Source organism: Phocoena phocoena, chromosome 8 (genome assembly GCF_963924675.1).
Source record: "Phocoena phocoena chromosome 8, mPhoPho1.1, whole genome shotgun sequence".
Lineage (NCBI taxonomy): Eukaryota > Metazoa > Chordata > Mammalia > Artiodactyla > Phocoenidae > Phocoena > Phocoena phocoena.
Window position 1 is genome coordinate 103,996,574 of NC_089226.1, and position 13,800 is coordinate 104,010,373.

Below are 13,800 nucleotides of genomic sequence, written 5' to 3' on the forward strand. Positions count from 1 at the left end.
TTTTTTTTTTGCGGTACGCGGGCCTCTCACTGTTGTGGCCTCTTCTGCCGCGGAACACAGGCTCCGGACGTGCAGGCTCAGTGGCCATGGCTCACGGGCCCAGCCGCTCCACGGTATGTGGGATCTTCCCAGAACTGGGGCACGAACCCGCGTCCTCTTGCATCGGCAGGCGGACTCCCAACCACTGCGCCACCAGGGAAGCCCTGCAGCCCCTATTATTATCGTCATCTTCGTTGTACATGTGAGGAAACAGACTCAGAGAGGGCCCGTGGCTTTCGCAAGAGTCACACAGCGCCTAAGCTGCGGAGCCGGAACGCGAACCCCGGATCTCCGCCACGGGGTACACCCCAGTGCCCCCAAATTCTGCAGTCTCCTAGCCTCAGGACAACCTGCTGCCTGGTCCCGACCCGAGTGGCCTCGCCCCCATCCGGCCCCTCCCTTCTCCCCCATATTTAGCAGGAATCCGATCCGGGGCTGGGCCGGGTGCTACTTAACGCGGCCCCCATGTTCTGGAGCGCGCCGAACGGAGCGGAGCCAGGAGCCCGAGCGAGATGATGATGGTTATGCAGCCCGAGGGTCTGGGGACCGGGGAGGGGCCCTTCTCAGGCGGCGGCGGCAGCGGCGGCGAGTACATGGAACAGGAGGAGGACTGGGACCGCGACCTGCTGCTGGACCCGGCCTGGGAGAAGCAGCAGCGAAAAGTGAGTGCTAGCCCATTTCCTGATGGCAAAACTGAGGCCTGAGAAGCCAGGCGGTTTGTCCTTGGCATCTCAGCAGGTCAGGGGCAGAGCCTGTCTTAACCCTCAGTGCCACTTCCTCGCCCAGGCTCTGACCATCAGTCCTCTGCTGTCCCCTAGGGCCCGAAGAGAGGGCTGGAGACCCTCACGAGGGGTTTAGGACAAGAAGACTTTCAGGGGTCCCCACCCCACAGGCTTCATTCCCCTGGGCCCTCTGCTCCACTTCTGCTAAGGAATATGGTTTGGGCAAAGCCCGGGAGATCCAAGTTCAGGGTGTGGGTGGGGTCGGGAAGAATGATCTTTGTCTCCACAACCCCACTCTCTAGTGAAATATTCCCAGACCCCACCTGCGGACTTGCAGCCAGGCAGCTAGAGGACTTGGGAGTGTGGGGAAGGGGTAACCGTCGCAGACCCCTTCCCCACCCTCTCTATGTTCTCTCCAGCGTGGTGTCCGTGGTCACTCTATCCCAACTGTTAAATGAGGAAGCTGGGGCTGAGATAGGACCCAAATCATATGCTGTCAGAAAACAGGACTCCCCGCAACCTGAGGGTCTTTGCCCGTTGCTTGCCCCACCCCCATTCTTTCCCAAGATACCCCTCCTTACCCCAGGGGCCCTGAATCTGCTGAAAAGGCCACAAGGTCGGGGAGGAGGGGAGCCCTGGGTTCCCTTTCGCGGTAGGTAACCTGACTCTCTGGCCAGATAGACACTTCGTGCTGAGGCAGCACCTTGGAGAGCTGAGAGGGGCACATGGGCAGCTGCTGCCCAGGCCCAGCCTTGTAAGGCACTCGGGCCACCCCTCCCCGATCTATTTTCACTCGCAGACTTTCCCAAGTGGAGGGGGCAGGACACCTGGCGACCCAAAAGAGAAAATGATCCAGGCTGGAGTGAGGAAACTTTGGGGAGTGTGGCAGGACAGCGGTAGGAGTGTACCACGAGGTCATCAGACCCTGCTCAGCACTTGCCAACAGTGTATGAGTCCAGGAAAGGGCAGGGGAACAGGGGTGTTTGGTGGAATTTGCAGGATCTGAGAATCCCAGAATTTAGAATCATTTATGCTGGGTTAGTTGATAGGAGATGACCCCAGGGGCTGGGAGGCTCAGCTGACTCGGCTAGGATGCCCGGGGTGACACGCCTCCCCCCAGGCTCCTCCTGCACCTGTCTCCAAGCAGGGCTGTGGTCCTTGGGTCCAGCAGTCTTCCAGTGATGTCATCCCTGCCCCTGGCTCCAGCTGCCATCTGCTCTGCAACAACTCCTATCCCCCCCACGCACCCACCCAGGCCTCTCCCAGATCCAGGTCCACATGCCCCTCATAAGATACAGGCTAGTCTGTAACTTGCTTTCAACCCAACTTACAGCCACCCACCTCACTGACTCATTCAATGATCGCACAGAGTAGACACTCTGTAAATTCATCAGCACCCCCTGGAGTTGGACATTCCGGTTGTTTCTCATCTAACATTGTTTATTACAATGTAATGAACATCTCTGTGCTCAGCTTTAGTCCCACCCCCATGCCTGCTTCTCCTCCCTGTCTTGAAGCACTCCTGCCTCCCCCACCTGATAACCGAGTCCTCTTTATTCAACCTCATTGCAAACATTCATTCATTGTTTCTTAGGGAGGTCCTAGTATGTGCCAGCCACTGTTTTAGGTGCCAGCAATTCAGCAGGGGACAAAATTAAAGACAGCGCCTCAGGGAGCTTATATTCTAGCAAGGACAAATGTTTTCATCTCATCCACTTGATCCTGCCCTGTCCCACTCACTGACACCTTTCCTCCCTCACCCTGGTCTCAGTCGGCACCTCCTCACTTCTCCCTTCTGCTCTGCGAAGCCATTTGTCTCCCCTCTGCAACCAGAATGAGCTTTCTAAAACACAGTGCAGCCCCTCCCTGTCCTCTGCCTGAAAGCTTCCCTTGTTGCCCTCAAGATCAAGTTCAGACTCCCTGGCTTAGCACTCAAGATCGTGCATGACCTGGCCTCTGCCGCCCCTCCGGCCTGCCTCTCACTACGTATACCCCAACACCCCCAGAGCAGTGCCCAGATAGCTGTAGCTCCGCAAACCTAGTAACTGTTTATCATCGCCAAGCACTTGCCCGTGTGGCTGCCCCTGCCTGGAATGCCCTTGCCTGCCCTTCCCTGCCTGAGTAACTCCTGCTCTTCCATCACAGTTCTGATCAATTATTAACCTTCCCCAAGAGGTCTCCCACTTGATATGAAGAACTCCTCCCCTAGTCTCCCCAATACTAGTCTCTCCCAGCACTTCTCAGACCAACAGGACTCTTTGACTGACTGTGAGTTCCTTTAGGGCAAGGAGCAAATCTCATTAAAAGTCATGTTTGTCAAATGAAAAATGCCCCTTCCTCCACCATGGAGGCCTCACCCAGTCCTGCCTTTCCTCCTGCCCTATCTCGACCCAGCACCCACTTACACAGCGGAGGGAAAGAATTCCAAATGATTTCCAGGGCCACCTCCCTGGAGTATCTGCTTTGCGGTGGCGGGGGGATGCTCTCAATTCCAGAATCCTGCAACGTCAGGGGAAGAAGGACCTGAGACATCACTGAGTCTGAACCCTTAATTGTGCAAATGGAGAGACTGAGCCCAAGAGAGGTCAAGGGGCACATCCCAGGTCACAGAGAGTGAGTAGTTCAGCTGGGATTGGAGCCCAAGTATGGATTCCACCAAGGACTGCTGATGGCAGAATCCAGGGCCTCGAGGCTTGGTAGGCTGGTAGAAACTTGTGCACTAGGTCACTGCCATCCCCCAAAGACACGCAGCCGTATACCACCCCTCCCATCTCAGACAGAGGCTGAGGCAGAAGCATACTCTGGCCGGTGAGGGAGGGCAGTCTCCTCCAGAAACTAGGTCAGCCTGGGCCTGAGAGTCCAGCTGACCCTCTACAGCCTGCAGAAAGCTCTTGCAGCCTCATGGTCTGCTTGAAGGCCAGTTCACAACAGCCTTAAGAGATCGGTGAGCCCGAGATAATGAAAACACAGGTGCACAGTCCCTCAGTGCTTCAACTGCCCAGAGCATTATTCTACTTCAACACAGAATTTTTCAGATTTGAGGCAGTATCACCCTGCACTGACCCTTGTGCCTCAGAGAGCCCCACACTTTGGAGTGTCTGCTTTACAGGTTTCTAATTCCCCCTTCAGTGCTTGTTGTGCCGGCAGTGAGGCACCCCAAGTCCAAACTGGGACCTGAATGGGCCCCAGACCCCATTTCTCCTTTTCCAGGAGAATTAAATCTCAGAGAGGGAAAGGGGCTGGCCCCAGATGCACAGCAAGTCAGTGGCTGAGCTGGTACTTGAATCCAGGGCCTTGGGCTCTGAGATCTGCCCTGACAGAGGAGCCAGGGCGCTGTCCTCAGCACTAGGGTCTGAGCACTGTCCTCTGCCCCCAGACCTTCACTGCCTGGTGCAACTCGCACCTGCGCAAGGCTGGCACCCAGATCGAGAACATCGAGGAGGATTTCCGCAGTGGCCTCAAACTCATGTTGCTCCTGGAGGTCATTTCAGGTGAGGGGTGCAAATCAGTGCACAGGGACCCCAGGACACAGGGGAAAACCCAGAGAGCTGGGGGAGTAGTGACATCAGAGTGCTGGAGGGGGATTGCTGAGGGAGGGGGAAGTTTGAGGACCATGTCTTCAGCTTCCTCTCATGACCTTTGACCCTTGACCTCTCCCCTCACACCCAGGAGAGAGGCTGCCCAGGCCAGACAAAGGCAAGATGCGCTTCCACAAGATCGCCAATGTCAACAAGGCCCTGGACTTCATTGCCAGCAAGGGGGTGAAGCTGGTGTCCATCGGTGCCGAAGGTGAGGCGGTGGCAGGAGGAGGCCTGGGCAGGGGCCGGGGGTGCGGTCCCTCATCTCAACAATGGGGATAACCGTCCGTGCCTCGCAGGAGGGACTGTCCGGAGCGAAGGTACCCAAAGTGCCAGCGCAGGACCTGGCGCCCAGTAGGTGTTCAATGAATCATTTTGAAGGAAAATGATTGAGCACCTACCTACTAGGTGCCGGCCCTGGGATGGGGACAAGGGCCAGAGGGCGGAGCAGGGGGAGGGCAGCCAAGGCCTCAAGTGCCAGGTGGAGTGTGTCTCCACCCCCCACCCTGCAGAGATTGTTGACGGGAACCTGAAGATGACCCTGGGCATGATCTGGACCATCATCCTTCGCTTTGCCATCCAGGACATCTCCGTGGAAGGTGAGCGGCAAGGAGGCAGGTAGGGTGAGAGGGCTGGCCCAAAGCCCTCCCCAACCAACACTCACCCCCGTCCCCGCCCAGAAACCTCGGCCAAGGAGGGCTTGCTCCTGTGGTGTCAGCGGAAGACGGCGCCATACCGCAACGTCAATGTGCAGAACTTCCACACCAGGTCCGTCTGCCCATCAGCGTGTGGGGCCTCAGCCGGGCTCTGGGCCCTGGCATAAGCCACAGGGCAGGAGAGGTCACAGCCAACTTCCTGCAACAGTGTCTGAAAATAGGAGGACTCAGTCAATGTTGAATCGAATCCAGGAGGGCAAGGGGGAAATTCCTGGAGGAGGGAGCACGGGAGACATCCCAGGAAGGGTGTTCCAGCCAGAGAGAACCTTGTGAGCAAAGACCTGGAGACCAAAAACATCTAGAAATTGGTGTAGCTTAAGCACAAGGATGTGAAGGAACCATGATGAGCTTGGAGGAAACGGTCCCAGGTTGGCAATCAAGGGCCTTAAATGCCAAGCCAAGGAGTTTGGACTTTACTCCATTTTACAGATGAGGCCGTCCTGATAGGGGTGCTCCTGGGACGAGGGTAGGACAGGGCCGCAGCTTGAACCCAGGCCTGACGCCCACACCCCCCTTCTCTCTGTGCAGCTGGAAGGATGGCCTGGCCCTCTGTGCTCTCATCCACCGGCACCGCCCCGACCTCATTGACTACGCCAAACTGCGCAAGGTAGGCCTCCGCCACCCCCAGCCCCGACTTCCCAGTCTCTGCCCTCAGCTGACCTTTCACCTCTCCCCGCCAACCCCGCACACCATCTAGGATGACCCCATCGGCAACCTGAACACTGCCTTCGAGGTGGCAGAGAAGTACCTGGACATCCCCAAGATGTTGGATGCGGAAGGTGAGAGTAAGCCTCGCCCGGGCGAGGACTCCCCTTACGCACCAGTTGGCACGGTCCTACCTCCACACCTTTGTCCCTGCTCCTCCCTCCTCCTGCAATGCTCTGCCCCTCACCCTGCTCCCTGGGCAGAATCCTCCCTGCCAACAGTCCCCCTTCTCCAGGAGCCCGTGTCCGGTCCCCTGTCCCTCTCCACCCAGTGGAACCAGGCTCTGCCGCCTCTGCCTCATGTAATGGCTCCATCTTCTACCCCATATCCCAGTAAACTGGGTCACCTGGCGGCATGACGGTCACCCATCCTGGGAGCTGCTCTCGGGTGGGTCCTGCCTCTTGTCCCTGGGCCCGTAAAGGCTTTAGTCAGTTGAACCAGCAAACATTTTCTGGGCACCTACTGTGCCTGGTACCCTGGATGTGAACTTAGGAGAAAGACAGACAGGCAGACAGACCAAGGTATGGGATGGTTAGAGACACCAGGCAGTGCGGACTGGCGCCTCATCAGGGCTACAGGGTCTGCTCACTCACCCACACCCTCATGCTCTCCTCACCCCACAGAGGGGCAGGTTGGTAGGCCCTGGGGTGATCCGAGAGGACTCCAGGGAAGAGCTGGGTTTGGGGCACCTGGCAGCTAGTGGCCATGACTAGATGTCTGTGCACCCTACCGTCCCGAGGGAACTCTCTGCCTGGGTGGGGACAGGAGCCCACTCCCCACCCCTGGCTTCGGCCAGTCGACACCTCGCTGCCATCCCGCAGACATCGTGAACACCCCAAAGCCCGATGAGAAGGCCGTCATGACCTACGTTTCCTGCTTCTACCACGCCTTCGCGGGGGCGGAGCAGGTAGGGGCTCAGCTGCTGCTGCCTGGGCTGGGCGTGTGGGCCCAGGGGCCCAAGCTTGGCGGCATCTCCACGTTTGGAGGTGCCAGGCCCCATGTGGGTGGGAGTGCCACTGTCCCAGCCGCACATACTCGATCCTTGGGGGAGCTCAGGCGCAGAGGCCTCTGGCCTGGGAGCCCATCCTTACCCTACAAGATGTGCCCCCTCATCCTCTCCTCTGTTGCGTGGGCCCAGGTTTGAAGGGTTTGCAGAGGGAGGCTGGGTCGGGGGTGTCTGTGGCAGCTTGCTCTAACGCCAGCCCTTCCGCGCACTCCCACCACAGGCAGAGACAGCCGCCAACAGGATCTGCAAGGTGCTGGCCGTGAACCAGGAGAACGAGAAGCTGATGGAGGAGTACGAGAAGCTGGCCAGTGAGGTGAGGCTGGGGCTGAGAGGACCTCCCCCTCTCCCCTACCTGTGCTCTCCCAACCCAGCTGAGCCCTGGCCTGGACCTGCAGAGCCTACCTCTCCTCAGAGTAGCCGTGGCCTCTCCCAGCCTCCTCCTGCCATCTCTACCCACCCCCGGCCCCCTTCCGCCCACCTAGCCTCCTGTCATCCACTCATCATCCATCCAGTTACTCGTTAATTTCTCCATTCACTCATCTTCAGGCAGTCTTCTGGCCCTTTGTGCTTTGCCGACCTACACTGGTCCCTGGACTCAGAAGTTAACCGTCCTGCTCCTGCCCTGACGAGCGGGGACCCCCACTCTGCTTGAGGCCCGGCCTTCAGGCCACAGCTTGGGTGTGGGTGGAGATGGGTGGGCGAGGTGAGCAGGCCCACTCAGCGCTCTCTGCTCTGCCCCTGCCTGGCCCCGCAGCTGCTGGAATGGATCCGCCGCACCGTGCCGTGGCTGGAGAACCGCACGGGCGAGCCCAGCAAGAACACCATGCAGCGCAAGCTGGAGGACTTCCGGGACTATCGGCGCCTGCACAAGCCGCCCCGCGTGCAGGAGAAGTGCCAGCTGGAGATCAACTTCAACACATTGCAAACCAAGCTGCGGCTGAGCCACCGGCCCGCCTTCATGCCATCTGAGGGCAAGCTGGTCTCGGTGAGCCAGGCCAGGGGAGGTGGTGACCCCGGCCCTGCCCACATCCTCCGGGTGACCTTGGACTCTCTGTCCCCGTCTGTATAACGGGTGAACTGTGATGGCGGGCACCTCTGCCTGCCCCATAGGACATAGCCAATGCATGGCGGGGGCTGGAGCAAGCGGAGAAGGGCTATGAGGACTGGCTGCTCTCGGAGATCCGGCGCCTGGAGCGGCTGCAGCACCTGGCAGAGAAGTTCCAGCAGAAGGCCTCCCTGCACGAAGCCTGGACCCGGGGTAGGTACCTCTGGGGCCTGATTCTGTCCTGGTGTTCTGCAAGGAAGCTGGAGATCTGTTTTCTAGTCCCACCCTGACTTGCTGTGCAGTCAAGTCACTGCCCCTTTTGGGGCCACAGTATCTTTATCTGTAAACTCAGGCCCCTAACTTTCTCCTGGCTCTGGTCTTCTGTAGGTCTGCTCTGATTAATTTGTCATTTAGCACTTTATTTGTGTATGTGGCAGGTGTCCAAAGGTGAGTCCCCCCACTAACATCACTTACATTATACCCAAAGTATACTGATGCCAAAATATTGCATGAATCAAATATATCACTGGGTGCAAACATTCGCTCTGTATTCTATCAAGGCTTTTAATCCTATAACTGAATGAGTCCTGCTGAAAAAGATAATGAACGCTAATAATGAATTATGGACATATTGAATAGCAGTGGTTTGACAGAATAATTCCTTAAATATACAGCCATTTATGTGATCCTGACAGGCCTTTGAACTTCTAAACCTCAGTTACCTTCTCTGCAAAATACAGAGGCACTCAATAAATGGTTGCTGCTGCAATTACTGTGACTGTGGTCTTATCTGCATAATTATGGTAACTGTCATTCTCAAAGCACATTTACATTCATTATTCATTCATCCAACAAATATTCATAGAGGGTCTACCAAGTGCTGGGCTGGGTAAGCAAAGGAAAATGGATCAAGGGCTCACTGGGTTCACAGAGTCATTGGAAAGCACTTTGCGATCGAATAATACCAAAAGTGTACCAAGGGCCACCCCAAGTTGTGCAGGGTCAAGGGACTCTGACGTCACTCACAGGCCATGCCCTGGAACAGGAGCTTCACTTAACTTTATCATAGTGTCTCAGAGCAAACCCTGAGGGTAGGCTGGGCAGGCGTGATCACCTACATTTCACAGATGAGGACCGTCCATGGTCACACAGCCCGGCTTGGACTCCCTGCTCCTGTCGCAGCTGCTGCTTGGTGACCTGAGCCGGGCCTCTCTCCGAGCAGGGAAGGAGGAGATGCTGAGCCAGCGGGACTATGAGTCGGCTTCGCTGCAGGAGGTGCGGGCGCTGCTGCGGCGCCACGAGGCCTTTGAGAGCGACCTGGCGGCGCACCAGGACCGCGTGGAGCACGTCGCTGCGCTGGCCCAGGAGCTCAAGTAGGCGCGGATTGCTGCGGGGCAGCCCGGGGTGGCCACGCCCCTACCTGGCCCCACCCCCTCTCCCCGCTCCCGTAGCCCTCCAGACCTTTTGCTTTCCCTGGTTGGGTAACCCTGCCTTGGCACCCATGTCCTTCCCCGTCACCACTTACTCTGCCCTCCTCCTGTAACCCTCTCCCCATCTCCGGAGCCCACTCTGCTACCCACGTTCTTCCCACACTGGCGCTCGACCTGCCCCCAAACCTGGCGGCTCCCTTCAGCTTCAGGCAGGCCCAATCCTCACCAGCAGCCTGGGCCTTGTGCCACCTCTTGGAAACCGGCCCCCAAAACTCCAGGCCCTGCCCCTCCACCCAAGCTCCTCCAGGGACTGGAGCTGAGGACTCCCTTCTCCCGGGAATGCGCTGGGAAGCCCCTGCGCTAGGAAAGCCCCGCTTCGCCCCCAACTCCCCTGGCTCCCTTATGCCTTCACCACCACTATGCCCAGGTTCCAGCCCCTGAAGGGCAGTCAGGAAGGAATCTGGGCTGGATTCTGGCCCCAAAGTTGCCCCCCTTCCCGCCCCCAGTGAGCTAGACTACCACGAGGCGGCCTCGGTGAACAGCCGCTGCCAGGCCATCTGCGACCAGTGGGACAACCTGGGCACATTGACCCAGAAGAGGCGGGATGCGCTAGAGGTGAGGCTGGGGGCCAGGGAGGTGGAGGCTGGAAACTGGAGGAGGTGAGAGGGCCTGCTGGGCAGGCTGCTGACTGGCCATCCCTGTGGCCCCTAGCGGATGGAGAAGCTCCTAGAGACCATCGACCAGCTGCAGCTGGAGTTTGCCAGGCGGGTAGCACCCTTCAACAACTGGCTGGATGGCGCCGTGGAGGACCTGCAGGACGTGTGGCTGGTGCACTCGGTGGAGGAGACCCAGGTGGGCGCAGGGGTTCCAGGTGTGGGGCGGTTGGAGGGGATGACAGGGAAGCAGCCTGTTTCTGTCAGCCACCCCTTTGGGCTCCTAGGAAATGGGGGGGCCAGAGAAAAACACCAGTTCCCTAGTGCTGGGAGACGGAAGGCCTGGGTTCTCCTGCCAGTGCTGCCCTGGCCCCACTGGATGGCCCGGAGCACGCTGCTGCCCTTTGTTGCTGCGGGAAGTGGGGGCGCTGGTTGATGCTTCCTGCCTGCCCTCCCCAGAGCCTGGTGACAGCACACGAGCAGTTCAAAGCAACATTGCCCGAGGCCGACCAAGAGAGGGGAGCCATTCTGGGCATCCAGGGTGAGATCCAGAAGATCTGCCAAACATATGGGCTGCGGCCCAGCTCCACCAACCCCTACATCGCCCTCAGCCCGCAGGACATCAACACCAAGTGGGACACGGTCAGTGCCGCCTGTGGCCTTTCCCTGCCTCCCCCCTGCTCAGATGCATTCTAACCACCCTGATCTGTAAAATGGCCGTAACAGCAGCATTTTCCTGTGAGGTGTGATTTTTTTCTTTCTTTTTTTTTTTTTAGCTGTGTTGGGTCTTCGTTGCTGCACGTGGGCTTTCTCTAGTTGCACCAAGCGGGGGCTACTCTTCGTTGTGGTGCACAGGCTTCTCATTGTTGCGGAGCATGGGCTCTAGGCACGCGGGCTTCAGTAGTTGTGGCTTGCGGGCTCTAGAGCGCAGGCTCAGTAGCTGTGGTGCACATGGGCTTAGTTGCTCCGCGGCATGTGTGATCTTCCCGGACCAGGGCTCGAACCCGTGTCCCTTGCATCGGCAGACGGATTCTTAACCACTGCACCACCAGCGAAGCCCCTGGCAGGCCTGATTGAAGCAGACTTAGATCTGGTGTGTGGACATCCTTTATAAAACAATCTAAGTTCATTAAGAATGATGTCATGGGCCCCATTTTGCAGACGAGGAAACGAGCCTAGAGAGGCTGAGCGCTCAGAGCTTGGCCCCCACAGAGCCCTGAGGCCTTGGCTCAGAGCGGCGGGAGCAGTGTGAGGGGCTGGAGCCCATCTCCCACTCCCAGAGCTGCCCCTGGCACAACCAGCCTCCCTCCCAGGTCCGAAAGCTGGTACCCAGCCGTGACCAGACGCTGCAGGAGGAGCTGACAAGGCAACAGGTGAACGAGAGGCTCCGGCGGCAGTTTGCAGCCCAGGCTAATGCCGTCGGTCCCTGGATCCAGGGGAAGGTGGAGGTAAGGCGGGGAAGGTGGAGGTAAGCCTGGGATCGTGGAGCCAGCCCGGGAGAGCAGGGCCAGGGCTGGGCCACCGGGAGCTGGGAGCCCTCATTCTGCCCGGCTCCCCCTGCAGGAAGTGCGGCGCCTGGCAGCGGGAATGGCCGGCTCTCTGGAGGAGCAGATGGTGGGGCTGCGGCAGCAGGAGCAGAACATCATCAACTACAAGGGCAACATCGACCAGCTGGAGGGTGACCACCAGCTGCTGCAGGAGAACCTGGTGTTCGACAATAAGCACACCGTCTACAGCATGGAGGTGGGATCACACCCGCTCAGGACAGAGGGGAGGCGGCACTGGCTGGGGAAGCCTGGGGCGGCCGCAGCTGGACACAGCACATCTGCCCCAGGGGTTCCCCAGTTCGGCGTGGCCAGGTCCCCCAAAGTACTTGTGGGGATACTGAGACCCAGCGAGTGAAAGTGACCTGGCCAGTCACAGAGCAGTCTAAACCCAGGCCTGGATTGGCCATGGCTGGTTGATCAATACGTAATACATAATAAATCATCAAACTTTAAGGCAGGAAGGGCCACTGGACGTCATTCTGTGGAACCTCCAGATGGGGACAGAGGCCCAGCAAGGGGGAGGACTTGCCCAGGGTCAATACAGTGAATTGGGGGTGGAGCCAGACCTAGTGGCCAGGCACTGGCCACCCACTGACCCAGCCTGTTTTCTGCTTTCCCAGCACATCCGTGTGGGCTGGGAGCAGCTGCTCACCTCCATTGCCCGCACCATCAACGAGGTGGAGAACCAGATACTGACCCGAGATGCCAAGGGCCTGAGCCAGGAGCAGCTCAACGAGTTCCGGGCATCCTTCAACCACTTTGACCGGGTCAGCAGGGGCTTAGCCCTGTACGGTGGTGGACTTAGGGGCAGCGGGGGGGGGGGGGGGGGGGGGGGGGGGCCGGTGTTGGGGACTGAGCCTGACATCTGCTCCCTCACTACAGAAGCGGAATGGCATGATGGAGCCCGACGACTTCCGGGCCTGCCTCATCTCCATGGGCTACGACCTAGTGAGTGTCCCCCAGCCGCGTCCCAGCCGTCCCACCTGTGCCTGTGTCCCTCCCACCTCACACACGACCTCATTTCTTCCTCACCCACCCGCTGGGGCTGGGGAGAATTACCCCATTTCACACAGGGGCTACCAAAGGCTCAGAGAGGTAAATTAACTTGCCCAAAGACACTAGATTTGGACCTTGTTCTGTGTGACTCCAAAGCCTGAGCTTGCAACGTTTCTACATCACAGAAACAGCACTACAGAGGCCCAGGAAAAGGTCAGGACCGACGGGCAGCAGGGGGCACTGCCGCGGGCAGGAAGCAGAGCACGGCCTAGCAGAAAGGATTTCCCAGACCTAGAGCTAAGGCTGCAGCGGACAGCCTATGGAGAAAGGGGGCACCTTGTCACTGGAGCTGTCAGGCCAGGGGGACACTGGGAGCCCTCCTGGCTTAAGCACCCCCGGGCACGGTGCCCGGCCTCTAACCCTGCAGGGGGAAGTGGAGTTTGCTCGAATCATGACCATGGTGGACCCCAACGCAGCCGGGGTCGTGACCTTCCAGGCCTTCATCGACTTCATGACCCGAGAGACAGCCGAGACCGACACGGCTGAGCAGGTTGTGGCCTCGTTCAAGATCCTGGCGGGAGACAAGGTGAGTCCCTGGTGGTGCAGGGGGCTAGCGGGCGGGGGCAGGGAACGGGACCTATGGGCCCTCAATCCCTCTTCTTCCCCAGAACTACATCACACCTGAGGAGCTGCGGCAGGAACTCCCAGCTGAGCAGGCCGAGTACTGCATCCACCGCATGGTGCCCTACAAGGGGGCCGGGGCTCCAGCTGGAGCCCTGGACTATGTGGCCTTCTCCAGTGCCCTCTACGGGGAGAGCGACCTCTGACCTTGACCGCTGAGGTTCTCTATGCAAGTCCGGAGAGAGGGTGCTTCCTCTGGCTGATCCCATCCATCCCTCGGAGCAAGGGCCCTAGAGAATGACCGGCCAAGTGTTTCTCAATAAAAAGCCATAGTGGGCCCCTCTCCATCTCCTTTTGCCTCCTGAAGCAGAAGCTGGGCCCTCAGGCTTCTGGGCAGGACCAGTTGCCTGACCGTGACCCTCCTCCAGGGGTCCTCACCACCCCTCCTTGCCCTCAGGGTCCGACATTCACACCACACTGGGGTCTAGGACACCTCTTTATTGTGTTAGAAAAGGTTGGTTACAACAGTTTCTCTAGACATGGAAGGCAACACTGTCCCCAGATCCAGGGGGGACCAGAAAATTTATAGCATCAGAGGAAAGCCGGGGCAGAAAGCCTGAGCCTACAGAGGACAAAGCTGGCTTTAAGACGAGAACATTTTCTTCCCCCTGCTCCTTACCCGAGCCCAGGGTTCTTGCCCCAGCTTTGGCTGCCAAGACATCATCCTTCACCCCAAGATCCT

The 13,800-nt window shown here is 58.7% G+C and overlaps 1 protein-coding gene across 3 annotated transcripts; it reads left to right on the plus strand.

Moving 5' to 3' along the window:
• Nucleotides 1-208: 208 nt before the first annotated feature.
• On the plus strand, nt 209-13,397 carry ACTN3 (actinin alpha 3). 3 transcript variants are annotated; one of them, XM_065881550.1, is made up of 21 exons: nt 209-368; nt 4,105-4,252; nt 4,431-4,550; nt 4,852-4,938; nt 5,020-5,107; nt 5,584-5,662; nt 5,753-5,834; nt 6,582-6,667; nt 6,987-7,079; nt 7,521-7,751; nt 7,877-8,024; nt 9,034-9,184; nt 9,748-9,856; nt 9,953-10,093; nt 10,354-10,536; nt 11,208-11,342; nt 11,458-11,637; nt 12,062-12,208; nt 12,324-12,389; nt 12,865-13,023; nt 13,106-13,264. In XM_065881550.1, exons 2-21 carry the CDS (start codon nt 4,228-4,230, stop codon nt 13,262-13,264), a joined length of 2,469 nt encoding a protein of 822 aa, XP_065737622.1. In that variant the 5' UTR covers nt 209-368; nt 4,105-4,227. The 3 variants fall into 3 exon arrangements, with proteins under 3 accessions (XP_065737622.1, XP_065737621.1, XP_065737623.1); XM_065881549.1 differs by lacking the exon at nt 209-368 and adding an exon at nt 496-701 and having other exon boundaries at nt 4,138-4,252; nt 13,106-13,397; XM_065881551.1 differs by lacking the exon at nt 209-368 and adding an exon at nt 615-701 and having other exon boundaries at nt 4,138-4,252; nt 12,324-12,400; nt 12,861-13,023.
• The last annotated feature ends 403 nt before the right edge of the window (nt 13,398-13,800 follow it).

What these genes read in the sequence shown, in the direction of transcription:
- ACTN3 (XM_065881549.1), top strand. Translation starts at nt 552, where the DNA reads ATGATGATGGTTATGCAGCCCGAGGGTCTGGGGACCGGGGAGGGGCCC. An exon ending in CCTTCGCGGGGGCGGAGCAG is followed by an intron (nt 6,668 to 6,986) that starts GTAGGGGCTCAG and finishes CTCCCACCACAG; the next exon opens with GCAGAGACAGCCGCCAACAG. An exon ending in CCTTCAACCACTTTGACCGG is followed by an intron (nt 12,209 to 12,323) that starts GTCAGCAGGGGC and finishes CCCTCACTACAG; the next exon opens with AAGCGGAATGGCATGATGGA.